This window comes from Rhea americana, unplaced genomic scaffold (assembly GCF_003343005.1).
Source record: "Rhea americana isolate MKP2758 unplaced genomic scaffold, rheAme1 scaffold_369, whole genome shotgun sequence".
In the NCBI taxonomy this organism is placed as follows: domain Eukaryota; kingdom Metazoa; phylum Chordata; class Aves; order Rheiformes; family Rheidae; genus Rhea; species Rhea americana.
In genome coordinates, this window is record NW_028186500.1 from 311,374 (window position 1) to 338,010 (window position 26,637).

Sequence of the window (26,637 nt, forward strand, 5' to 3'; positions counted from 1 at the left end):
AGTGGAATACCCTGAAGAAAGCATCAAGCAGACTTGCTGTCCAGGACTCTGTGCAATGCAATCAAAAACAAGGCTACAGTGAATGGTCCATAGATGGCCTGTGAAAATACAGTAAACAGTCCAATTTACTAGCTTACGCATTTGTGTGACTCTAATATTTCACAAGAAAATTCTACAGTTAAACGCAATCTGTCAGTCCAAAAACTTTTGGGCAGGAGTACAGTCATCGTAAAGTTTCTCCAGATCCTGCACCAAACCCCTCTGCTCGTTAAGTGACTTGCACTTGTTTTTATAGCAGAAGCTGTGCACACTATGACCAAGATCCCTGCGCTGCCGAGTACAGTCTATACAAGTCACATCTGAAAGGAACAATTCCTCTTTCCCCTCCAAACCCTACGGTACGGAAACTAACCGCACAAGAGAAATAACGAAAGTGACTTTGTGAAAAGGCTTGTCAAACACACAGTGGAAACKAGGAGAGAAAGGAGAGGAAAATATCACCCAGCTGCAGTTACCAGAGGGGACACACATAACAACAATAAGCCAAGTGCTGTCAGACAGGGTGTGATTTTTAGATTTATTAACTCAGAGTGCTGCTGCCCTAGAAGAGGAGGGATGTGGCACCAGCCTAGAAGACAGCTCAACAGAGCTTCCTGCTTCCTCTCAATCTTGCCTTTGCCTTCACCAATGATGGCGAGGAGGGCAATCCTAACTGATGTTGACTAATCTGTGATAACTAATATAAAACCCCAGTGTTTCCTCCAGAATCTTTGTCATCACCTCCCAGCTCAATGGGAGAGCGCTGTTTTGGGCTGGCTGATGCAGCTCAGGAACATGCCATGGTTTCCAGGATGCAYCTCTGGGGGAGGGCAGCTGGGAAGGAAGCTGCAGACACCACGGAGAGAGCTCACCGGGAGTGTCTGTCATTTCAAATGATGAATGCTGAAGAATCCCAGCCTCAGGAACCTGGGATCGAATCYATCCCAAAAGTGGGTGAAGGAACACAAGGGGAGTAACACAGAGGGGTTTGAAAGGGTGGGATTTTTCAAAAAGCGACAGTCCCCCACTGAAACCAATGGGAGCTCTTGCAATGGCTGCAGAGAAGGGCTGGGAACTCCTGCTTTGGTGCTCGTCACCAACTGCAAACGTTACCAGAGCTCGTTTCGTACTATTGGCACGCTGTGCGTCCAAAGTAACGGAGCCAAGCCACATACAGCTGAACCCAGGGACAGTGCAACAAAAGATGAAGCTTCGCTTTGGTGGTGCTGAGGACAGTGGGTGCGTTTTCTGTTGACAGCAAGGCAGGCTGGAGCTCTTTATAGACCAATACTGGGATCTGGCAATTCAAACACATGTGATTTGGGTGAGAGTTATTCCACGCTGCTGTGGCTCATGGTTAAACTTCTGAAATCCTGCGAAGCTCATCAGGGCAGAGTCAAAGGTTTGTGCAGTGCTTGGAAGCTACTCAAGGCTGAGAAATTCTTGTCTAGTACTGTTATTAGCAGTGCATAGCTACTGCAGRGAAGAAAAGGGTTTAAATGGCTCAATTGTGTGTTTGAAAATGTGCATTGTTTCCYTTCTCTGAGCATCTATGCAGAGTTAGAAAGGATCTATTGTGACTCACTGGAGAATGAACTGTATTAACCACACTTCTCTCCACATATCAAAGGAATCCGTCCATAAACAAAACACATACCATTTTATAACTGCTAAAGTAATACAGCTCCCTTAGTACGGACAACTTACAGCAGTATAAAGGGGTAGTCATTTTGGTGCATTTTAAGCATCTCTAAACCAGGGAAATGTATTCTAAATAGAGACACAGACATCTTTAACAAGGGACTGAACCAAACCTTTGAGTTCTGCCTTCACCAGGATGTGCTTGGGCATCGTAGGAGTCCCCAAACAGCACGTGCTCCTGCAGATTGTGCGTGCTGCAACACCCCAAGCCCTCTCAGGAGTGAGCTCAGGACAGAAGAACCCTCAGAATTGCTTTGCCTTTACACAGCTTTCAGCCAGGCTTTTCAAGTCTTCTCTTCCCTTCTCCTATTTAACCAGGCGGTGGTGTGTCGTTAAGGAGCCGCGGAGCCGCTGCCGCATTGGCTGCAGATGACATCATTATTGATTACTGCTTTCATCCTCCTCGCTGGTGATGCTGCTCCACCTGGCTCAGACCCGGGTCCGTTAATTTCACGAACCAATTAATCCACAGAGAGAATAGCCCTCTTGACTGGCAGGGTGTCTGTGCACGCACGTGCGTGTGTGTTGGGGGAGGCCTGGTACAACTATGATTACTGAGTGTTTCTAATTAAACAAAAATGTTAATCTTGCAGCACATTGTGCAGAATTCCTCTGAGTTTAATTAAAACAACTGCGACTAGAGGCGTGATCAGATTTGAGGATCAGATCAGCAGAGGAAGCAATCTCTGAATATCACATATTCCACTGATTCAAGTGCTCAGATTTCCTTCCTGCCAGGAAAGTGAAACTGTCTTCATCCCCTAACAATTGGATTCCCTGTAATAATGCAATTACAGTCTCAACTCAATCCCCATAAGACATGCACACACATGCCCTACTCTCCTCCCCCTCAATCCCCAAACACCAGCCCAAACCTGTTACCAAGTAAATAAATAAGGAATGGCTTGGATTGTGAATTCTCTTTCTAAAAGCAGCCCAGGCAATCGCGAGAAGAAAGACCCAAGATGCAAGCTGAAGCAGCTTGGAGGGCACATCTGGGCAGCTGCTTACCACTGAGAATCTTGCTATCCTATGCAGGCAAATATTTTCACGTGTTGCACTTGCCATATGAATAGATTCTCCCAAGCACCTTCTTCAAACCTGCTCTTGGACTATTTTAAAGACCTCCCCTGAGAAAAAGCTGTAACATTATCTCAAGGCCACTGAACAAAGTAGGGTAAGAAAGAGTGCAGGAAGAGGGAAGGAGGGAGGAAAGGAGAGAAGAGCACTTCAGCACTCATTTATAATAAATCCTACTGAAGGACATGGTCTGTGTTGGTTCATAGTGTGCCATGAACCAACCTGGGCGCGTGCGCTGACACACACACAGTCATACGAATAAAGCAAATAGAGACACTGGTACTCGCTGTTTTCTTGTCACTCTAGAAGGTGGCAGTTCTGTGTTTAGATAATTAGCTGCACTGGAAATGAGGATGATGAAGAAAGATAAAGAGGGTGTTGTTGCTGCTCTTTTTCCCACAGGGTGTGCTCAGTTGTTTAATAATTTAGAGGAGAAGGAGGGTGTGAGCATGTACTGACGTGCTATGTATTGAATGCAAACAGCTACAGTAAGGATGTTGTTGAAGAGAGGAGGAGGAATTTTCTGCCCTTCTCTGGAGATATGCAGCCCAGCTCATAGACGCTGGCTGGTCTCTGAGCAGTCAGTTACCCTCACTTCAAGGTGAGGAAAACAAGAACAAAGAGATGCAGCAACTTGAGTAATGCTAGTTTTAAGTAGAATCAGGATCAAAATTAAACACTCCTAAATCTCATTCTTGCCCTTTTCATATAAGTTTATGACTACCTAAGCTGCCCCTGCCCCAACAGGTATCCCTACATTATATACTTTCCAAAATTAGATAAGCAGGTTCTTTCCATCAATATGTACGTATCTATGTCTTAGTTAACTGTAATTACACTTCCCAAGACAATTTAAATACATGATAGAAATTAAAGTAACATGTTCTGTCTTTGATTCCATGTATTTTTATCTGAGAATTTTGCTATGAAAATATCTAAATAGCCTAGCAACGTTATTAAAAATTTGCATGGTTATAGACAATGAGCACACTTTTGGAGATGTGTGTTGGATTTCACAACTGTGTAGGCAATACACTGCCTTCCAGACACTAACGTACCCCATGTACACTCCTTATAAAGGCATCTGAGTTAAGTCGCTCCAATATTATTCATCAGCTATAAAACTTATCTGCTTCAACTTGGCTTGATTTTCAGGTCATTGYAAGAACAACAAAACAAGTTTGAAGAAAGTGTGCCAAGAGTTTTTCAAGTAGTAAGGTAACATTTCAGAAGTGCCAGCTAAAGGCATGCTTCTGTAAGACCTGATGCTTTCTATTCAGCATCTAGAACTGATTTTTGTTTACTTTTTGCTAATCTAAAGCCAATAATCACACACACACAAAAAAACAGCAGAGACTTTGCTAGGACTTTATAGTTGCCCATACCAGATGCTCCCTTTGAGTAGGAAACGTGTGAGAAAAATGTCAGGCCAGAACTGTTAGAGAAATGTATGAATACTTCATAAAAATAACAATAGGGAATCATATGAAAAGAAGTTCCGAAAGCCCATCCATAGCAGCCTGAATCATACACTGGTAATAACCACCACAGACTTTATACAAATAACAGCAGTTTTCCTCAATTTTCCAGAGTGCAGTAATCCTCCAGAAAAAGATAGCATTGGCCAATATGCAGTGAGCTGCTGGGGCAAAGTGATTTTGTTCCATTACATTTAACCGGACCCAAGCATTGGTTTTAAGGGGATCAACGTGCAATTTTTGTTGCATTTACTAACCACTTACATAGGGTAACTGCTACGGAACACCCTCCGTCAACTTCAGGAAAGCAATGAGCTAAGCCTTGCCTGGCCCCAGCTTGAAATCCAGCCTGCTGCCTCCCAGCCCAGGAGGGAATGCAGGCAGAGAGTTGCGTCAAAGCTCCCCGGCACGCTCAGCCCAGCCAGCTGCTGAGAGCACAGGACAATCCTTGGTGGCATTTGCATAGCCTGCTCTAGAGAATCTGTGTCTCAGGCTACTAAAGAAGGGGAGCGAAAGCATTCTGTATACAAGAAGCAATAATTAAAAAAAAAAACATCTTTTGTGGGAGCACGGAGCTTAGAAAAAAACTGTACCAATTGGGAGCTGGGGTGCCTGTGCCAACAAGCTTACTTTATGCCTAAGCTATAATGAAAAACTACAGCAGCTGGAGTCAACAATAACTGGAAAATGCCTCCCAAAAACACTTCCTTTCCTTTTCTTTGGACTCTGCAAGAATCARATTTGCAGGCACTATGTCTAGCCAGCTGTGGAAAGAACAGCAAGTCTCCAGAGCTCAATCAAAACTCAGATCCCTTGAGAAACACAGCAGGAAGGGCAAACAAGCCAGCAGAGCTGGTGTTAAGAGACTGTGTATAAATTGAATGGTGTCCATCACAAGCTTTGCTTCTCAGAAGCTTGGTCCCAAAGGTTTCCTCTCCTGCAGCTTCCTGTTTTTAAGTGAATACATGTGGATTTCTATCAGGGTCTGATCCAGGAGTAGTCATCTGCATAAGCGAAAAAGATTGTGCTCCCAGTCCCTGCAGCAGCTGCATCTAGTAGGGAAGAAGGCTTTCTCTTTTATTCTTTCAGACTGGCTGCACCGATGTTGCGGAAATCCCATAACTGTTCATACATGTGTATAGTATGAAGGTGCACACATGTATTTCTAACTGTGATTACAACAGCACAGCCAACAGGCTGCATAATTACTACAAACCCCATTCTGCAGAGTTTATAACAGCTGGGGCCCAGGTTTCCATACTCCACAGCATGCCAGGGTAACAGCTTCTGCAAATGACAGCTCACATTCATCTCCAAGCTGTGGAGCAACCCCTATCTTCATGTTAAGCATTAGTTCTGAAAGTGAGAGAAGACAGACAGAAAGGAGGAGGAGGCATTGCAAGGAAGGATAGAGAAAAGACAAACAGGAGAGTGGGTGAAAGCAGAAGGGGGAGGAAAAAGAGGAATAGATGCCAGCACGTTAACTTTGTCACTGTAGAAGTTAGTGGATTTGTGCTTTATCCTTTTAGCTCTCCTAGCACTTAAAAATGAAGATAAAGAGGAGACACACTCTGCCATGTGAAAGCTAAGGAAATGTCAAGCAAAGAATAACTCCAGCTAAGCAGGGAAGGTGAGGGTATGCTATAAAAACTCCATCCTCAATGCTCTTCAACAACCTAGGCCTGCAGCTAATTACTGCTCCTTCAAATTTCATGAACTGGATATCCTAGCTGCTCTTGCACAGTCAGTTAATAAAGCTACCTAACAAGGTCCTGTTAGGCAAATGGAGCGGGAATGCTTGTGGAAAGCAGCACAGTGCAGGAGTAAAGCACACAGTAATAACGTTCTAGTGGAATCAGCAAAGTATGTAATTAGTGAAGCAGTGGGGAGATGTAGCTCCTGCTCCATCACCTATCTCTCTAGCTGACATGCGTACCGTGCTGAAACCAGAAGGAAGAACTGCAGCAAGACATGTACAAAGAACCTTGATCCCTAAGGATAGTCACTGAGCACAACTCGCCTTTTCCCACACGTTGCAGCTTGCTTGCTGTGGAGAGTGCCTTACGAACACTCCAAGAATCCACAGGATTTGCTAGGGCAGAAGCTAGAGGACAATGTTCTCTCATGCTACTGTTCTTAGGTAGATTCAAGGGATAGAAATTTTGAATATGATCATAGGACATTTCTCCCAAACTGTCACAGCTCTCMAGGAATACATGGGAGTAAGATGAAGAACAAGCTCACAGCCCTCTGGGATAACCACAGCTAGACTCACTCGTGTCATAAAACCTTGTTACAGTCTCTTGACAGAGACATCCCACCATGTGCTGCTAATATAAGGTTAAATGGCATACCAGGCAGAAGCAAAAGAATAGCACAAAGACAAGTGCACCTGCACAAATCTGTCAGGCATGACTGGACCGTGGGCCTGCACGCTCAAAGGCAGCCAGTGTCTTGACAGCACTGTGCCTGCCAGGTGGGCAGCAGGAGGAATATTCCTAGCACAAGGGAGGTAAAGGGCTTTGCCATGTGCCCTTTATGCCTAGCCTTTACTTATTGCTGTATGTTAGGGATTTGCACASAAATTTAGCTCTGTACTGTTAGGGATGTGCTCACTGTCGTTCAAATGAAAGGACTTTAGATGCTCCTGGAACGAACACCGAAACTGCTGGAGAAAAGGCAATTGGCAGACAGGTAAAGCTACCACTTAGCCTTACGAGGACCACACACCCTGCCAGGAGTACCTAAAGCTGTCACTAGCAATGCTCACTGCAAAAATAACTGCTCTTACTCCAAGCACCCCTATCCAAAAGCCCACAGCACTCCTGTAGCACCTCCTGCTGATGGCTCCATCAACAGCTAATGCCCTCAAACTAACCCCCYTTCTGGAGCTCTCGGACAACTGTCCACCACACTCTACAGGCCTTTCTGCCAGGATCACTTGACTTATGGTTTGAACCGTGAACACCATGCATCTTTTCCCCTAAAGCAAGTCAGCTTTAGCAAGCAGCCTGGCTTAGTTTTTCATGTAGCAGTTTTATAAATCTCCAGGATAATAATAATAAACATCCAGAGGCATCCACAGCAATAGCATATTGTTCCCTCCCCCACATCAGGTTCAGGGAGCATATTTCAAACAGATGACATGAAGGAGGAATCCATGTAAACATCCTTTATAGTGTGGACAAGTGAAAAAAAGAACCAAATGGAGAGGGGAAGTGTTCTTGGAGAGTGCCTGGAGCAAAGTATCTCTGGAAATGGTGCAGAAGCCTAGAAGAAGGGGGAAAATGGGTATCCTGCACAAGGAAAGATGCTAGCACTGCTATCAACTGCAAGCATGATAACCTCTGCAAATACATACCATCTCAGCATCAGCACCTTAAGTGATTTCTCAGTGAAGTAGGATTTTCTTGGTGCCTAGATGAACAGTGCCACAATTCAGAGGAGCAGCACGGAGCCTTTTTTCTGCTGCTCATAAACAAACCTGGGGATGGAATTTTTACTGGAAGGGAGGGAARATCATAGCAACATAGAGTAATTCAGGTCGGAAGGGACGTCAGTCATCATCCAGTCAAATCACCTAAAGAGGTCCTGTTTTAGCAAGCAGCTAAATTCTGGCTTAGCTTCTTACACAGCAATTTTATGACTCTCTGAGGCAATAACAGCAAACAGATCTGGCAGGCCAGAATGGATCAAAAAAAAAAGAGGGACTTTGTGCCTTGGCTATGAGTTGCTTTGGGACAGCCTTCCCTCATGTGAAGGAAGGAAGAAGCTGAAGCTTTCTCCCTTGTGACATCTAAACAAGGCAGGCAGGCATGCTCTTTACCTCGGAGGACGGTGAGCTTAGCGTGGACGGTGACCTCTCCATGAGGGTTTTGAGCAACACACTCGTATATGTTCTCATCCCGGGGAGTCCGGAGGGGCTGGATCCTCAAAACAGCACCTGCGCTTTCATCAAATTCAATTGTCTGAGGATAAAGGGAGACACAGACATAGTAAGCATCCTTAGGGTGCAAGAGGTTCGTTCCTACTTCTACAGGAGGCACCAGCACATATGCAAACATGCAGACTGACAAACACACTCCTGCAGCTGCCCCCAAATCCCCTAATCATAATCAGCATGGTCAGCTTCTCTCTCACTCTTCACTGAGCTCCARGTGCCAGAAAACTGTCCCATACCAAACTCTCTCCTCAGCCTACCAAAGCTGCTATGCACAACTCAAGAGCTCTGAAGCAATGAGCAAGACTGGGGGAGAGAAGGGGTGTGGGCTGGGTGTTAAGCGTACAACTGTGGAGATGGAGGAGGACATGGACCAAGGGAAAACAAAACAAAAATGACAAACCCCTGCTCAGTCCACCATCTGCCTGGGCAGCTGACAGCACAACTCTCCTCTTAGCGCACAGCTGCCTGGCAAGGCAGAGTCCCACAGCGAATTCCACAGAATGACCTCCTAGTCCTTGTTCATCTACACTCATTTCTATCTAAACAATACTTGGGCTTGGATCTGGCTGCCAGTACAGTTATAGACACTGTAATACAGACATTGTAATGTTCACATCAGGCTGTCTCAGGGTTAAAATAATGATGACATGGATGGGTGTGAAAGGCACATTTACAGAGTTGAAAAAGAACCATCTTAGGTGGGTTTCTAGGGAAAGGAAAAAGGCAGCTTGATATTATATCCCAGGAGGGGGGAAAAAACAACAAATCAGAACAAAAACTCCAATAATGTAAGTGGACCTAGTTGTCTTTTGCTTTGGAACAATCCCAGCTGTTGACACGACTGAGAGCTTGCATCTCACTCCTGCAGCTAAAATTCCTCCCTTTCCAAGCTTCCCTTCATTATCACTTCTCAGAATGGCCAAAAAACAGCACTGGCTGCTTGGTGTTTATCTCTCTCTTTATACATACACACACACACACAGGTTTCTAGGACACCTCTTACCTCAAACCTCTGGGAGTTCACTTTCTTCCCTTTCTTGTTCCAGGTGACCCGTGGCTTCGGGTCTCCAGTCGCTTGGCATACAAAGGAGGCCACCCCTCCCGACACACCAATTTGATCCACGGGTTTTTTAATGAACACAGGAGGACCTTTTTGAAAAAGAAAATGTCATTATTGACACGAGGAAAGACAAACTCTAATAAATACTGGTTGCAATTAATAGCAGCGTTATCGCTGCTGCTCTCTAATTATCCCAGATAAAATTAAATCTCTTAGCTCATTTGGAAAGAACAGTCTTTACCTCCATTTTACATCTGAAGAAGCTAAAGCACAAAATGTTAAAGGCCTGATACTACAGCCAGATTGAAGTGAGGTGATGCTGCAAAGCCTCTCTGACTTCTGAAAAGTGGACTTCTGAACTGTTCTGTGCAGTGGAAATTGCCCATGCAAAGCCAATCTACAATCATCACCAAAAGTCCATGGTAGAGCCAGAAACAATATCTAGAAGTACTGAATTGCAATCCCCAGATCCTACCAGACGAACAAATCACCACAGACTGGGCAGGATTTATACGTACTCAAGGTAAGGGGAAAGGGTGGAAGCACCATGAAATGCATGGGGCAGGAAAGTAGCACACAGGGATCTTGAAGATGATGGCGTGAAATACGCTGCTGAGGGCAGCTTTGGGATGTGAAGCACCCTTGGCTGCAGTAGCTCTATTTTCATCTGCAAAYCTTTTCCCTGCCCCTCACTGATTCATTCACACAGTGACAGGCATGCCATCTTTTAGAATAGCAAGCTGAGGGGATGCAGCACAACAAACTAAAGTCATCACCATTTTAAAATAAACCACTTGTTAAGACCAAGAGCATGGTAGCCAAGTCTGCAGTCTGTTCCTGCAGTTCCCCCTTCCCATCATGAGACATCTGAGAAAAGCAAGGAATTCATACTGCTAAGAGAAGAAGCCAAAAGCTCCTCCAACCCCTCTCATAACCGGCTGCTCAAAGGTGCAGTGAGGCCTGAACAAACATACTCACAGCCTGGGGCTGCATTTTAACCAGCCTGGGCCCAAGGGCCCAAYGCTTGAGCTTGCAGCATGCCCACCACTGACTCCCATCCAGGTCTGATGGCCTTCACAAGCACACCTGCCGGGAGGGGAGATGCTGGGCACTGCGACCAAGGAAGGTGTCAGGGGCCTTCTGATGGAAGACAAGGACAGGAGCATCTCTGCAGAGCCCCCACCTCCTCCACCCACAGGGAATACTTCCTTCCATGCTCTAACCGGTTTTCCCTCACAGTTTCCTCTCATCTAGTTAGCTTAAAATTTATTGAAATATTTAAATCACAAGGCCACAGCTGTGTTCAAATAAAATCACTCAGATCATAAAGTTGCCGTCTGTTATTCTTGAGGAAAGTAGACCACATGACTGTGAAATGTGTATATTTATATGTACATATTCAGAGTCTATAAAACAAGATGCAAACTGCCTACCAAAGAGCTTCAGAAGAGGGCAAACGGTAGCTAGAGAAAAGTCTTCAGGGTCTTTTAGGGGTCGAAAGACAAAAGGAAGCAGTATATAAATAAAAGCTACTGAGCAAGCTCATGTGATGCAATCAAGCATTTGTTTCCACGCTGGAGGTAAATACAATTTGCTGGAGCTGTTTATGTCCCACTGAATGCTGTGTGTACAAAGCATTTGATTTATAAATATCTAAATCTATATTTAGAGGTCAGAGTCTTCTTTGCAATGTTACAGCTAAAGGTTACCAAGCAAGTGCCTCTGGAGGCACTGGCAGTGGGGAAATCTGTCTTCCACCTGAGCAAAGCAGAGCCAAAACTTTGCTTCAGGCTAAAATATAAACGCTCACCCTGCCTGCAACCTCACTTCTATCCTCTCTTCTCCTGCGTTCAAAACCTGAAGAGTTTGCAGAGGTCAGTTCTGAAGGCACAGCCAAAAACGTCCAGGCCTTTTTAAGAACAATCTATTGATATAAGTCAATATCCTAAAATTAAGGCTTCTAACACTCCTTCATGCCACATATGTATTTAAGTGGGTGCAAGCAGTGTGATTAGAGCACAATTGAGAAAAAAAAAGGRAAAAAAAAGTACTTCTGGCCTAGAGAAATGGAGAACGCTCCAAAAATTAGAGAACGAACGGGAGTCAGAGCTCATACAACACCCGTGGCCTTCTCCACCCGTGCACCCCGAGTCACCGYCGCGCTCGCCACGCCGCTCGCAAAACAGCCCTCTCCCCTTGGGGAAGGAGAAAGCCAGTGCTGCCGCGGGCAAGGCGACAACGACCCAAAGCTGGAGCAGATCCCCGCGCGCCGCGTAGGGCTGGCGCGCGGCGCGGCACGGCACGGCGCGGCACGCCGGGAGGATTCCCGCCTCGGCTCCGCAGGATGCCTCGGCAGCCTCGGGAAGCCGGAGGAAGGCGCCGCGCGACAGCCAAACGCCGCGAGCGTTCTCGGAGRGGCCTACGCCAAGGCAGCAGGGCCTCCATTTAAAATAAATAAGTGGAAACCATTCAGAGACAGGCGTTTTTAGGATGACATGCACAGAATGCAGCAACTTCTGTATCACTTCGCCAGTCTCCCCCTACGGAGAGCGGAGAACAAATCCGTCTTGGAAAGATCGAGTTTGAGCTCTGCCTAGGTTTGGTGGTTTCTTCCCTCCCTTTCTCTGCTTGCCAGGAAGCACAGCCTGGTTCTTGCAGTATTGAAATGGGTGCGGAAGAAGCTGGAGCTTTAAAGAATTTTCCTACCAGGAAAGGTTGCCTGTGGGGTCTAGGTCTCGGGAAGGAACGCTGCAAAGCCTGGAGGACTGCYGTGTACCTGTGACTCTTCTCTACAGCTTAATGGAAAGCCACCGAGTCAAACAGCCTTTCCCTGCCCTCGGCTGCCGCCCACCTCCTACGCACTTCCCAGCAGAGACAGCCAGGGCAACCGAGACTTCCCGGCCGAAGGAGGACCCGCTGCTGCMGCAACTCCTTCCTTCACCCCTCCATGCAACACCAAAGCAGAAAACCGTCCCTCGAGTGCACTCAATGCATAAAGAAACCATCTCCTAGCTAACAACACGCAGATGCCAAAATGGTTCGAGCAGCTTTACGGGAAAGAAGCTTGAAAGATGTAGGAGTGGAGGAAAGAAGGGGACATCTCATCCGTTAAACCCAAACGGGTCCCTCAGGAGCTGCTGCCATGGTGAACAGCGAGCGATAGACGGGCAGTGAGGGAGACAGGCTGGCCAGCACGCGCCTGTCCAAAACGYCAGCAGCCAAGGACAGAGAAAGGCATGGAGAACCCAGAGGTGGTCTGAGGAGTGGGAGAGAGGCAGGAGCACAGCGGGGCTCAACTCAGCTGAGCTGAGAGCTGAAAGGGGTGGGGGGAGCACAGTTAGGGACTTGCACCACTTTCTTCCCGACATCTGGTCTCCCGGCAGCCCCTCCTGTCCCCAGGGTTCATGGTGGCCTAGGGAGGTGGGCGATACGTTGAGCCCTGGGGAGCAGGCRCAGCACAGCCCTTCCCCACGCTGTCCAGCACGCTCCAGCCACGCCAAGGACCGAGGGGAAAACCTGCATCGGCTCTGCTAAGCCATCGAAGGAAGCACGGGCGGGAGGTGCTTCCCACGGGGTGGGAGGTGCCAGGCTACTTCCCAGCTAGCCGGGGAGTCTCAGTAACGACCTCGCGTGACTTGGGCAACTCCATCCACGAGGCGGACGGGTGAGGAGGTGACCCACCTGGGCACTAAATGCAGCCCCGTGGTTTCCAAGCACGGCTTCCTTTCCGCATCTGTTTCCACGTTTCAGAAAAGGCAGACCGGAGTCAGCCGCACACGGGGGAAGGAGCAGAGGCAGGTCACGGTAGGCAGGTATCGACTTCCCCGGGGCTTTTTGGAGTCAAAATTGATTCTCAAAGCGTTTYGCACAGGCCTCCCCGATCAATGCCTGACATCCTCCCGGCCGCCCTCGGCCAAAACGCCGCCCCGGGTGCTTAGTCAGGACCACAGGACGACTCGCGAGACGCATGGGGTGTGCCAAGGAGAGCAGACGGCAAAGAGCTCCGCCGTCCCCCGTCCCGGGCTACACGCGCTGCCTCCCTCACACGCGCACGCACGGCCGGCCGGCGGCACCCAAACCGGCCGGGAGACCAGCCTCGAATCGCGCCGGGTGCTGCCGACGGCGGGGGGGACGAGGCGCCCGCCATGCCCCTTCCTTGCCTGCGCGGCGCCRGGGAGGCCGCGAGGCGCCGTTGCCATAGCAACCGGCCTGGGCCTCCCCGTAGCAACAGGCCTGGGCCTCCCCGCGCCGCGCAGGCCTCCCCCGTCCTCCTCCATCCATCCGGGAAGCCCCCGGGGGGCTGCAGACCGCCCACGAGCGGCCCGTCCTCGGCCACCGGCTTTCTCCAGCCCCACGGCACGGACCTGCAGCTGACAGATCCGCGGCGGCAGAAGACCGATCACGTAGTTCGGAAGGTTTTGCTTCAACCTACTCACTCAGGCTCCAGATGATTCCCATAATCGGGATTCAGGCCTTTTGCTTGGATGCAAATTGTCTGCTGACCTTGGGCATTCGCCCTCCCCCTGCACCTCCGTCTGCCTCGTGAAGCGCCGAGGTGACAATCCTCATTTCTCACACCTGCCTGCCTCGGTGTAGACGCTAGCAGCAATTTGGAGTAAAGAAAGGTTTCTGAGCAGATCTGCTCAGCACTCAGCGCCGTAGGTGGTCTTGCACACAACTACGGCCTCTAAATATTATAATACACAGGAAAAAATAACCAGGCAGAATCACTAAGGACATAACTTAGAGACCCTCTTCCACATACACCTCTCGGTGGGAAAAGAAGATGAAAAGCAAAAGTCAGACAAAAGCTTTGCAGTCTCCCGACAACCAGGCCATGTCAGCTCTAACGGGGACATCTCTCTTGACAGGCTATTTCTCACCCTTTGCTAACTTCAAGAKCAACAAGGAGAGGATCCCACAGTTTTCTCAGTGGCATGCAAAGGGTTAACCCTCTCCTTTCCTCTTCTTCCCCAATCTTGGTTTTTTGGCAGAAACTTTCTGCTGATTTAGGGAAACTCCATCTCTCCATTTTCCACGACTGCTGACAGCCTCGCRCTCGGCGAAGGCATTCCCCTAAATACAGTGCTGCACGGCAGCGCTCTCATCTCCCCTTCCAAAGCCTCTGCGGGAACACGCGGGCAGCCTGGGTACTGCCAAGCACTGAGCGGATATTTGCTGGTTCAGGGAACGCGCTCTGCACGCGTGTGCTGCCGCGGTCTGCTCGCATGCAGCATACGGACGCCCTGTGCTTGCAGGGAAGAGGCGAGAGCACAGAGCAGCCGGGGCCAGAGGCTGGGAGGCAAATGGAGAGGACCAAGGGAACAGCTTCAACACAGCCAGGAGAGACTGGGGAGAGGAGGCAAGAGAGGACGGCAAAGTCAGGGAGCACCTCAGCAGGGGGAAAGGAGGGAAGAGATCAACAGAGAGAAGGGAGCAAGATGGAGAGGAGGGATCTCTTTAGAGCAAGGAAGCAAAGATTAGACAGCGGAGATGAGCCAAGGAGCAGATGAAAACAGGAGAGAGCAGCCAAATTTGAGACAGATGGAGAGTGGGGAGCAAAAATGTGCTGTTTGGAACGGGTGAGCGTTTCAAAGCAGCAGCGCCAGGGAGCGGGGGAGCTTGCAGGAGGGGTAGAGGCAAAAAGGACAGCTCCATAATTTGCATTTTTCTTCGTGAAAGGAGTGAGAACTGCAAACAGGGAGCAGGACTGGTGCAGGCTGTGGGGAAGGGTGTGGGGGGTGTCTCTATGGAAACACTCAGCAAGATTGAAAACACCCCTCGGAGAGCTCCTGCGGAGCCTCCAGTCCCCTTGAAATCCAAGGTTTTACTGACAGATTCTGTGTTTTTTTTTTTTTTTTCCCTAGGGGCTATTTCTCAGTGCCTCACAAATAAAATTAAAATGRGAGTTTTCTGACAGAACAAACAAACAGGGAGTGAATTATATTCCATTTCCCCGTCAATAACTTCTTCCCAACCCAGGCGTCTTATCATCATAAAAAGTCCATTAAGCAGTAATTGGGGAGGCAGCAGGATGCAGGGCTGGTCTCCGAAACAGGAGCACGCTCGCTCCCCAACTGGCCCTTTCTGGGAAGGCAGACAGGATAATTATAGGCTTCAGACTGAGACTTCCTCTTACTGTCAGCAGCTCTTGGCTCCCTTCAGGGAGATGGGACTCGCAAGGTTGAGGAAAGGAAGGTAAAAAGAAACTGGGGACATTTTTCTTGGAAGYGAAGTTGTTCCTCCTTGCTATTCTCCTGGTGTTGACCCACCASAGCCCTTCCATGACTCAAAGACTGGGCTATATGCAAGCGGATTCAAGGCTTTTTCCCATTTAGACACGGGGRGAAAGTCAGTTGAAGGACTTCCATCCCCTTCCTGCAAGCCCATGGGAAGGAAGGGCAGCAGCGAAGGATGCAACCCAGCATGGGGTTTGACACAAGCAAGAAACGGGCGAGAAAGATCAAGAACTTGTTTGATCCACCATTACTGCACTGGCTGTCAAACCACCTTGGATGCCCAGTCCCACCACGTGCCTATTTTCTGTGCTGCTAGCTCCCACCCTTCCCCTCAGTCAGGATGAAGCAGCAAACCTTTCATAGCTAGTACCATTCCCAGCCGTTTCTGCCATGAGGGATGCAATTTTGGGGACCTGGCACATGCATGCAGCCTTCAGGCTCCTTATCTGCAATGCATTCAGATACAGACCCTCTGGAAGAGGAGGCATGAGCCTGCAGCAGTGGAAGCAGGATGAAGACAGAGGATACCAAAGATCTATTCCTAGTTCTGACACCCAAGGTGAGAAAAACCACTTTATGCTGCCTGCCAGAGGGGAAGCGTAATCCTTCCTTTCCGTCTATTTAGACGGATAGTTTAAGGGATGGGACCATGCCTTATCGCATGGGAACAGCAGCTAGTATGAAGTCATCCAATTTCAGCTGGGACCTCTCCAGGCTACTATCATACATCCGTATGTATGGAAAGGATCTACCTTTCCCCACAGCACAAAGCATATCTGYCACAGTCACAGGTCAGTCCCAGCCTTAGTGAACTGGCACCCTGCTACAGCCAAGGAAAACATTGTTCTAACTGTGATTTATGCAGACGCATAGGGCGCACTGTAATCATGGGCAGGGCACGCAGCTGGCTCTCAGCAGCAGAACGGGATTCTGCACAGAGGGCAAGGCAGGATGGGAGAGAGACAACATTTAAGAGCAGTGAATAGGGGCAAGAAGGAATGTAATCTAGGAGGCACAACTCTGAATTTCCTTTTCAATACATTCTGTGGTCCCACTCCACAAACGTCCTTTCCCTTTGTCTCAGTTTCCCAAACTCCCTCGCTGCACTTGTTTGCATGGAGAACACTTCAGGTGTACTAACCRCTTCTCTCTCTGCACACTGCATGCACCCAGCACAGCACGCTTCCACTCTCCCCCTTCATTACAATAAAACTGAGAGGCAAAGAAGTGAGGAGGTGGTAACACTGACAGATCCCTGGCCAAGATCCTCATTCACCTTCTGGCACTGCATCAAGATGCCAGAAAGAAAGGAGCTCCTGGTGACCAACAAGAGACAAAGCAGACAAGCAAGGCTGTCATGTAAGATGGCAGCCCTGGGATCAGCTGCCGAAGGGCCGGAAAGCATAGAAGCACATACAGCCTTAGCAATGCGGCAGGCCAGGACCCTGGGGGYGTGCGAGTGCTTTCAATCAGCTGTAACAAAATCACATCTCATATTTCTCCACAAGTCCTATAACAAGGCATAACAAACCAGAGCAGAGAGACGGAGCTATCCTGGCAACTTAATGAGGGCCCCTCGTCCATCAATGTCATGACAGCAATCCCAGATTGTTTGCAATCAGAGGCTAACGGCAGAGAGCTCTCCTTTGCCCTGCCATGGTTCCCTCCAGAACTAAGTTGCTAAGACAGCTTCTGCTCAAGCCGTGTCATTGACATCGGCAGTTCGGAGAAGCTCGATTCGCCTACAACCCAGAGAAGACACGATTAGAAAGGACTTGGCCCTTTGCTCAACTTCCGCTGCTCTGTTTGAATCATTAAAAGAACGAGAGCGCACAGGGGATACCAGAACACGAAAAACCATCTCCTGTGGGACAAGCCTGAAAGAAGAAAAAGCTTAACAAGCAAGGATCCCAACTCCCGGGGGGGCATGCCATCTTAATATAGCGCAGCAGAGGTCCCGAGCCGCTGAAAAGTGGCAGCAGAATCAGCAGCAATGGGGAAAACAAAYTGCTACAAGCTTCCGCATCTCAGGGTCTTTCAGAGAGAGTGCAGAGCCAGAAGCCCCCAGGATGCGATTAGAAAGGTCAGGTCTGATCCTTCGTTCAGTGATACGACACAGACTTTTGCAAGATGTATACACATGGCTGGGTTCCCCTGCCTTGCATCACTGACTGAGAAGGGGCTGCAGAACTACAGTAGATGAATGATCCCAACCAGATTTGCTAAGTAAGTATGTGCGTGTGGGGATCATTTGGGGTTGAAAGATACAGCAGATAAATGCCATATTGCATGATAAAACTCTGCTCTTCTACTCATGTAAATAAAAGCGATGTTACGTCCATCTTCCTCCCACAAACAGTTTTATAGTTCCAATGTACTAGCTGTTCATTTTGTATATTTTGAAGCATGGACAAGCCAGCTGAATCCCCACAAATTTAAGCATTATTTCTTTCTTTCAGGCAAGTGAGGAAGTTTTGTGGTCTACAAGGAAAGAGTAAGGTACAATTCCTACACCATAGTATTCTGGATCTTTTCAAAAGCTAGTTACATCATTTCTATCCAGTTTCTGGTAAGTGACTTCAGCCCAYATTTTCTACGGAACAGAAGGAGATTCTGGGTACCTAGCTTGAAATACCTTAACCTAGGTCCTAACAGTACGTTGCAAGCTTGTATTGTTCACCAATTTCTACTGGAATTGAGACTGGGATGTCAAGGGAGCTCAAGAAGGGAGATCTAAAAACAAGAAACCAAAACCTAATAAATCCATGACTAATGGATGAATGCAACCTTTTTCAGACATGAACTTTGACTCCTACCACATAAGTCAAGACAATTTCTGTCTCTGAAACACAATACTCATTCAGATTTGCAGTGGGTGCATCAGCACAAAAGAAGAAAAAGGGAGAAACCAACCACAGCCCTGAGAACTGGCAGCAATGGTGACCTAATGAATTCAGGTTTGGGGTAACTGGAGATTCAGTGAGCCAGGAAGACAGTGCAAAACTTGAGAGAGAGAGAGAGAGAGAGAGGGGGGGAGGGAGAGATGGAATCATGGAAAAGCAGCAGCAAGAAATCCGGAAACTCTTCTATTGAAGACAGCGATGGAGGAAGGGGAGATTTTTCTCAAAGTAGGACAGGTTTCTATTCATGTTTGACATCTGCCAAGAGATGCAAGGGATGACTTCTTATTAGAAGGCTGTAATGCACCCCTCTGGGCCCCTGGGCAGAAAATGCCTCTTTCCTTCAGGTGAGGAAGGCAGTCCCTCAAGTGGCAGCTATCGGAATAAACCACAATTAGCAGGTCTGACACGTAAGGAAAGAGGAGTATGGTAACATTCATAAAGGAAAAACAACACAGGAAACCCTAAAAACCAAACAGATCCTACTCATGCAAGTACACAAAGGAAAACGAGAGCTGAAGCATCTTTCTGGCTCACTGRATGATCACATGAGAGCCAGTCTCAAGGTGATCTTTAATAGCTGAACTGAAAAAACCTACATCCTCTTTTAGAAATGCCATACAGACAAATCAAAGCCCAGGCTAAAGATTTGTAAGTGTCGTCACTCTTAACAGCATACTCAGACTAATTTATAAATAAATCTATGAATTCTAGCAGAGGTGAGAGAGGATGAGGACAGAGCCAAATTAATTTGACTTTATTAATTAAAAAACCCACCAAGTTTCATCACTCCAACACTCTTTAGAGGTTGCGTGAGTATGGGTAGGGGGAGTTATTCTCATTAATTATGCAGAAAATGCAAAACTATCATCCTCTGGATGACTTTAAAATAAGGAGAAACCCTTTCAGAATGGGGAGAAATTACTCCCCAAGGCAGCTAAAATTTCTCTTGCAACTTCAAAGGATAATAAATTATTCAAATCGCTCGCGCCACTCTACACACTCTCTCACTTTCTCCCCTTCTCAATTTTATGCTCCCGAGTCAATTAAAGGTTTGGAGGACTTTGGAGAAACTTTGTAGAATGAGAAACCAGTTGTGGTTCTTTCTATTTATTTTTTGCTTTTTTAAAGCTTTGCTTTTCCTCTTGGCCTCAAAAGGAAGCAGAAAGGATTCTGTGCAATACAGATGAAACAACTGTGGCACTGGCTTTAACCAGGCTTATATGAAACAGCCACATTTCATGCCTGCAACAGCAAGATGGAACATGCTAAAAATCCTCTACACAAAGATACTATGAAAACAGGAGGTCAATTCATACTCCCCATGTCAACTGTCCAAATCATTCCTTGCAATATCCCCTTTCAAAGGCTTAGTAGCAGACTTCCAAAATATATTTATAATACTCTTTCCTGGCAACCTGCAGGTCTAGGTTAGCTGTGATCTCTTCCATAGTCACGCTGTTATCTGCTGTGCCCTTGGACGGAACAAGCAGCTCCTCTGCCAAACCATAACCTGGCTATTTAACGTTTGCATTCGTGAGAACCCCAAATCAAGACTGAGACTAATTGCACTGGACAATAATATGGCAAGAGAAGCCCTTGCTCAAAAAAGCAACCCTAACCAAGGAGAAGGGAAGGCACAGTCACAGATCGCAGAAGCAGGGACACTCCTGCCTCCTGCTCCAGCAGCCCGTATGACGGGTAGCTGCACCATCCACAGCAGATGGTAGAAACCACGACTGTTTTCACGAACCTGAACAATACCCCAAAATGAAAGACAGCTGCAGTGCCGGGAACCTCACAGCTGTCTAAGATGGGAACTGGGACCAATTATGTTGCAAGAAATTCCTCAACTGGAGGAGAAGAGAGTGGCACAGTGTAAATAAAACTGTTCTTCTGAGATTGTCTCTCATAGGCCAATTGAAGCCCAGATTATATCCCATGCACACCAAAGAACAACACTCCTCTGGTCTGGTGTCCTTGGAAAACACTCTACTTTGCCTTCCAAGAATAATACTGGGCTTCCCAGGCCATAAAAAGAGTGGGAATACCTGTGCAGATTCCTTTCAGTGACCAGTAAATTAATATCTAATCAGTCTTGAAAAGTCAAAACCACACAAGCCTCTCTGGACAGCTGAAAAGACCAGGGGCTCAGTGAGATGCCAGAAGGACCCCCATCCTTCCTGGTAGCACATGGAAGAACTGGGTGAAAAGCAGAACCAAAGGGAAAATCACTAAGAAATAACTATTAGCTTTCTAGTAAAGTCTGACATGAAGTAAAAGCCCTAGTTTTGGCACACAGATGTGGTGAGTGCATGCATATAGATTTTCTCCATCACAAACGCTATGGAGATGACATTTTCACACAAGCTGCTTATTTACTCAATAAGCAGATGCTCTTTTTTCCCCTATCTTAGCCATCTAACGAAGCTGAGTAACAAGAACTGCTGGTTGGGAAAAGATCCTTCACCAGGAGACACCCATGACTGGGTCTCAAACACCCATGGTGCTGCAGTCCCCAGCTGCACATCAGCAGAGACTAATCTAATAAGTGTCTGCACTGTGGGGCACAGCTGAGACCTGGAAGGTGACAGACCCCCGCTACATGGGGAAGCTCTTTCAAAAGATGATTTATTTCCTCTCCTGGTTCAAATCTGGTCCTAAAGCACAAACTTTCCAATTTGAGTTATCTTAAAAATAAATAAATAAATATCAAATGACATCACTCAATCCAGGCAGACAAGGTTTAATTTAATCAGGCACTTAAACAAGGTGACACAGAAGCTTAATTCAGTGTCCTTGAGTGGGAAGACAACTGGCCCAGAACCCTCAAAAACCGCAGGCTGGATCACAGCTGGCAGACAGACAGGAAGGAAAGGGAAAGGGCAATTCAGAAAGAAGGACAGCAAGGGGTCTACTTGTCCACAAGGAAAACTGGTGCACTGGGGGTAGAAGCAGCAAGTGGATCTAGGGGAGAGACACAGGGATCTTTCCCTTCTGAGTGGATGCAGTTCAGATGCCACCTCCTCTTACATCCTATTAGACTCTGCTCATTGAAGGAGCAGCATGCAACAGCTAGGAGAAACTCCACCACCTACCAACCAGCAACCTACCAACCAACCACACAGCCTATTATATCTCCYCCCTTAACTTCTGCTGCATCCTCGTGACACACACCCACCAAGGGGAAAGAGCCATTCTGCAGCAGTCTCTCAGCCGCGAGTACATCCTTTCCAAAAGTGCTTGCGGGGCCAGTCTAACTTCACCACATTTCAATACCTTTCTTGTCTCAGGACAGCATTGCTGCATTTTCATGTATCAGTCTCAAACACTTCAAGATGGAGCTGCTTTCTCCCAAAGCAGAGAAAGATTCGCTTCCCACTGATGTCGTCTTAACATGTCTATCAAGTCCTAAGATGGAGCCTCCTTGATTTTTACTGTCGTCTTATCTGACAGCTACTGTCTTGGCCAACAACAGATCAAAGCTAGGACCTCCAAACTAAAAGCTGTGAGCTCTGCTGCTGAGACTAATCCTCAGTATATAAAAGCAAGGGAGGGACCAGAGAGGAGGCAGACGCCGCTGTAAGCAGATGTGATCTGGATCGGCGTGAGAGGAGCCGTGTGGCTCCCGTGACTCAGCGCGCACGCACCCCAAGCTCCTTTGCCCGTTGCTCGGCCTTGACGTCGACCTCCACAGGCTCCTCTCCCAACCCACCGCAGCCGGTCTCCATCCTCACCGCGAGCCCCGTGCGGTGCAGCCCTTGCTGCCATCTGCTGCCAGCCGCCGCGGATGTGTGCCGCAGCTCCCGCACACACGCGCCCGCCGTGAGTTGCTGCATTCTGCAAATTAACAACGGAGCAAGCGCAATTAAAAGGGAAGAAAGGCAGGGTAATGCATCATAAAAGGGACTTTATTCTTTTATATTGTCAATTGCAATTTAGCTTTAATTATTTATGGTAATACTTTAGAGTGTGCTAGTAAGCGCTCTATAACATGATTTATAAAAGAAAGGAAACCTAAGTAATAAGTAATGTTCGCTACTGCATCTGCTATTAAATCTTTGCTGGGGTGGAGAGCGCTACACACCAGCCCTCTCTGTGTGCAAAGTACCAATTAGCAAAGCTCTATTGTAAAACGCAAAGGTTTGATCAATGGGAAAAATCCACTTGAAAACAGTGAGCATGCTGGTTCCAGTTATAAAAATTGCCACATTTCTATACAGTAAGTGACTTTTTATCTGCAGCTGAGGAGCACTTAAAGCGGGCACGTTGTTCCTTCAGGTAGGCACGGGAGGCCGGGAGAAGCTGACCCCGGCGCTAAGCTCTAGGCAACGCAGCTGCRCTCTTTACAGAGCAAAACCGGACTGGTTCTGCGTGTGCACAGAAAAGGTGCTGGCCGCAGAGAGGGCACGGTCTGGGCTGAGCGCGTGACTGCGGAACAGCCAGGCTTGGTCCTGCGCCCAGGTACGTCAGAAATCTGGGGAAGACTCTCCCTCTCCCCAGACCCGCGTCCTCCCTCGCCTGCCTGTCTGCGCCGCCTGGCTTTCTACAAGCTTTAAGGGCCATGAGACCTTGCCCCCTCAGCTGTGCAGCCAGCGGAGTGCAAGTCTTGGGGAAGGCCTTCCCCCAAACCCTCTGCGCTACTGCCCACTTACGTTGCTCGAACAACCAGCTGAATCCTTAACAAAACAATAATACATTCCCCRTAATGAGAGGCCATTGAGAATAATCACGGAATTAACAATTTCTAGCGCTACGGCTGCCCTTGACCATATAGAAGAAACAAGGAAAGGGTCCGTGCACAACCTAAGAAAAAGAGAAGAAAAAGGCTTGCTTTATACCTTTCAATTATTATCCTCTTCAGCTTCACAAGTAAGAACAGCAGGCAAAAAGCAGTGTGGTGCTTTGTTTTTTTAATTTAAATAGCAGTTTCCTTTAAATAGCATGTTCCAGCTGTAGAAAGATTTAAATCACTGACTGAGATCAATTAGCCTAGGAAACAAGGGAAGTATTTTAATGGCCCTTTGATTGCAGAGGCTGCAGCTCCTCCAGCGCTGCTCTGGAAGAGGATGGTTTAAGGCAGGAAGAGGAGGCAAATCTAAGCTTTCAGCCACATGCTTTGCTGCAAGTCCAGCCATTCCCCTTCGAAGCGAGGAAGATGGTACCCTCCAGGAGCAGAGGCCCCGAGGGTTTTCTATGCGCCCTGGGCTTCCCATTGCAGCAGGGACAGCACCGCCAGCACTGCCTGGCACGACCCTGGGGGCCGCGAGGCCTCGGCAGCCTCCMTGGTGAATCAGGACAAGGAAATCGGGTCAGCGGCATGGCAAGCGCCAGCCAAATGGATGCCCGCCAAGGGATTACGCGAGAGGCAGCGTGACAGAGCCCAGGGCCATCTGATGGGAGAGGACACTGTCAGAGCAGAGCGACAGCTCCTCACGCAGTCCCCATGCTGGTGACAGCCAAAGCTGTTTGCTGTTTGCGTGGCTCAGCAAGGAGCACTGCAGACTAGCTTGGGTGCTACCGACTGAATTGGGCAGGCCCTCCAAAAGCAGGGGGGATCAGCTCACGGTCACCAGCCAGTTAATGACAGCCACAGCCYGAGAGCAATTCAAAGCATCGGCACTAAAGGGAGAGCACTCGAGGGCCACAGCTCGGGGAGAGATGCCGACCGACTCTACGGGTTGGGAGAAAAGAAAACTCCAGGCCCAGCTGATGTGTACGTTAATCGGGTAATGGCAGACAAGGAAGGCAGCCCTGCCTCAAACACACTCCTGGAAACTGCAAAGTCCCCACATGTAAGCCTGTGAGCCGCAAAAGAATAAAACACAAAGTCTCACTGTCCAGGATCAAGGACACTGCAGAAATACGGGGGAGAGAAACTTGGCTGCTAGCAGCAAGGTGTCTGCCGAGCAGTGACAGATTTCAGCAGGGCTCGGGCCACACAACTGGTGTTTTCTGCGCTTGATCAGCATCAGCCCTTCCCAGMGGCACGTTTCCACCAATTCAGGCAAAGACGCTTCACAGCAGTCAGGCGGCAYGTGGGATCTCAACGCTCTGCAGCAATCCCTGAGCAAACTTCACCCCACAGAAGATGAGGCGGACAAGATGCTCACTGCTGCCTGGGAAAACCAAACCCACAGTAAAACCGAAGTCACACAGTGATGGCTTTCAGAAATCCTGGTTCTGCAGCATGCCTACTCCCGGCAGTGGGAGCACAGGGCTTGACATACACTTAAGATGAAAAAAAGGACCCCACTTTTCACAGGCACTCAAGAAATCACAATAAATGAATAAGGGCTGCATTCATACAAAGAGGAACTTGCACACATATGAATTCTCTATCCACACCTGCAAAGCCACCTTGCTTGCTTTGAAAACAGATGACAAAGTGGTTCACCCAGCAGTGTAACAGCAAACAGCAGAAGGAATTGGACCCAGGAGTCCTGATTCTGAATTTCTGTTGTAATCGTTCCCCTCCCCTCCTGGCTCTACTGCACAAAGAACCAGGAAGGGAGATCCTTGCTTTCAGCCCCCTGCTCTTGGCATTAGCCAACGCAGGTCGTACACTAGCTAACACAAGCATCCGCATCCACATGCCAAGAAGGCCACCACTAGCCCTGGCACAGCTCCCTCCCTAGCTTTAACCAGCTACCCTGGGTACCGATAAAGAGCCTTAAGGATCAYAGGCTGCAACATCCAAGTAGGATCATGGATAAAAATACTCGGACAAACAGCTCATGCCAAGTTCCTCGCTACCAGCTGTTGCTGGTGCTCAAGACAGGCAGCTCAAACTGAAGTTTGGGTTTGTCCTTCTGAATGTCTGAGGTGCAGGCAGCCCCACAGCTACACACCTGAAACGTGGCCCTGTTCTGAACCTCCCTGAGCCCAACTCACTTCCTCAGTTTATTAAATGGACAGAACAAAAGGAAATCACCTATTATCTTTCTGCACATGCACCCTTCTCCCTGCAAAAAGGTGCAAGTGTGAACCATACAAAATGCAAGAGTGAGGCGAGGGCAAATATCTCCACTCATCTACTGCAGAGAAGAGAGAAAGCACTRTTTAAAAATATTTCCCAGCAACAAAAGGTCTAGGATCCCATTCAACCCCCAATGACCGCGTCATCTTAATAAACCCTGATAACCAAGCGATTACGTTAAAAGCTGTCAAGGGCTATGCTGACCAGAGCAGCCCTCTCACCAGCTTCAAGCAGCTTTGCTGGGGAAGAAAAAAAAAAGTCGTAATTCAATCATCTTGGAAGAGTCTATTCCCCACTGATCCCGGGTGATCAGCCTTAGAGTTGAAGTAACATTACATTCAAGTCACTGAAGATTTTCACTTTTTTTTCCTCTCTCCTTTTTCATTTTTTAAAGCAAGAACTGAAAGGCAGCAAAGATAAAAACTGTGTTAAACTGGAACTGGTTCACTTAGGGGAAGCAGAGACATAACACTCTTTCTTTGGATGCTGTTTTGAATCCAGCCCCAGTGAGTAACACGACAACGGTCAGCAGGGTCGGACAGACGCCTGAAAGGCAAGACCAGGAGAGGACAATGTGGGCGAGCCGGGCCGCGCCGCGGGGAGGACAGCTCCCGCGTCCAGCGCTGCCAGGCAGCTCCCCCCCTTCTCCCCAGCTCTTTGGCAGCGCTAGAAGCAACCCCGGGAATCAAAGCAGGCTGGAAGGACCTCGCTGCCCTCTGATGTCCTGCCAGGGCAGCACCGGGAACAACAGGAAGGGGACGGGTGGAAAACTAAAGACAGTTGGAAAATGGAGAGTCGTCATGAGGTACCGAGCACTTCCTCAGTGTCAGGTCAGCGCTGAGAAGGTGGGGATCCGCGAGCTGGCGCTACGCACCGAAGCCTGCGCCCGCTGCCCGTCGCCGAGGGGGGTGAAGCGCGAGCGATCGTTCGGAAAGAGAAGGGGCAGGGGGACGGGAGAGCCACTTACTTTCAGCTACGCAACCTATCAGCAGCACGGCGAGGAGGTTCACGAGGGAGACCAGCGAAGACATCCCAGGGCTGGGAAGGATCCTCATCCTCCGCAGCGGCCTTCAGCCCCAGCCGGGAAGGCTCTGGCTCAGCAGGACTCACAGCGTCTCCAAAGCGTCGTCAGCACCTGCAGGCGCACAAAGCAAGGGGGGAGGCACTGAGACCCGCGAGCGAGGGCAGCGGGTGTCGCGGAGGGAGGCGGCGGCGGCG

At 48.5% G+C, this 26,637-nt stretch overlaps 1 protein-coding gene across 5 annotated transcripts in view; it reads right to left on the reverse strand.

Annotated features, from left to right (window-relative positions):
• Positions 1-26,637, reverse strand: part of PTPRS (protein tyrosine phosphatase receptor type S) — a 103,035-nt gene that overhangs the window by 72,223 nt on the left and 4,175 nt on the right. For all 5 annotated transcript variants that reach the window (XM_085312626.1, XM_085312625.1, XM_085312627.1 and 2 more), the window contains 3 exons: positions 26,387-26,554; positions 9,245-9,390; positions 8,125-8,266 (listed from right to left, as the gene is read on the reverse strand). In XM_085312626.1, the coding sequence (XP_085168752.1) occupies positions 8,125-8,266; positions 9,245-9,390; positions 26,387-26,474 (376 nt within the window). In that variant the 5' untranslated portion in view covers positions 26,475-26,554. Of the gene's footprint in view, positions 1-8,124; positions 8,267-9,244; positions 9,391-26,386; positions 26,555-26,637 lie in introns of those variants that run through there.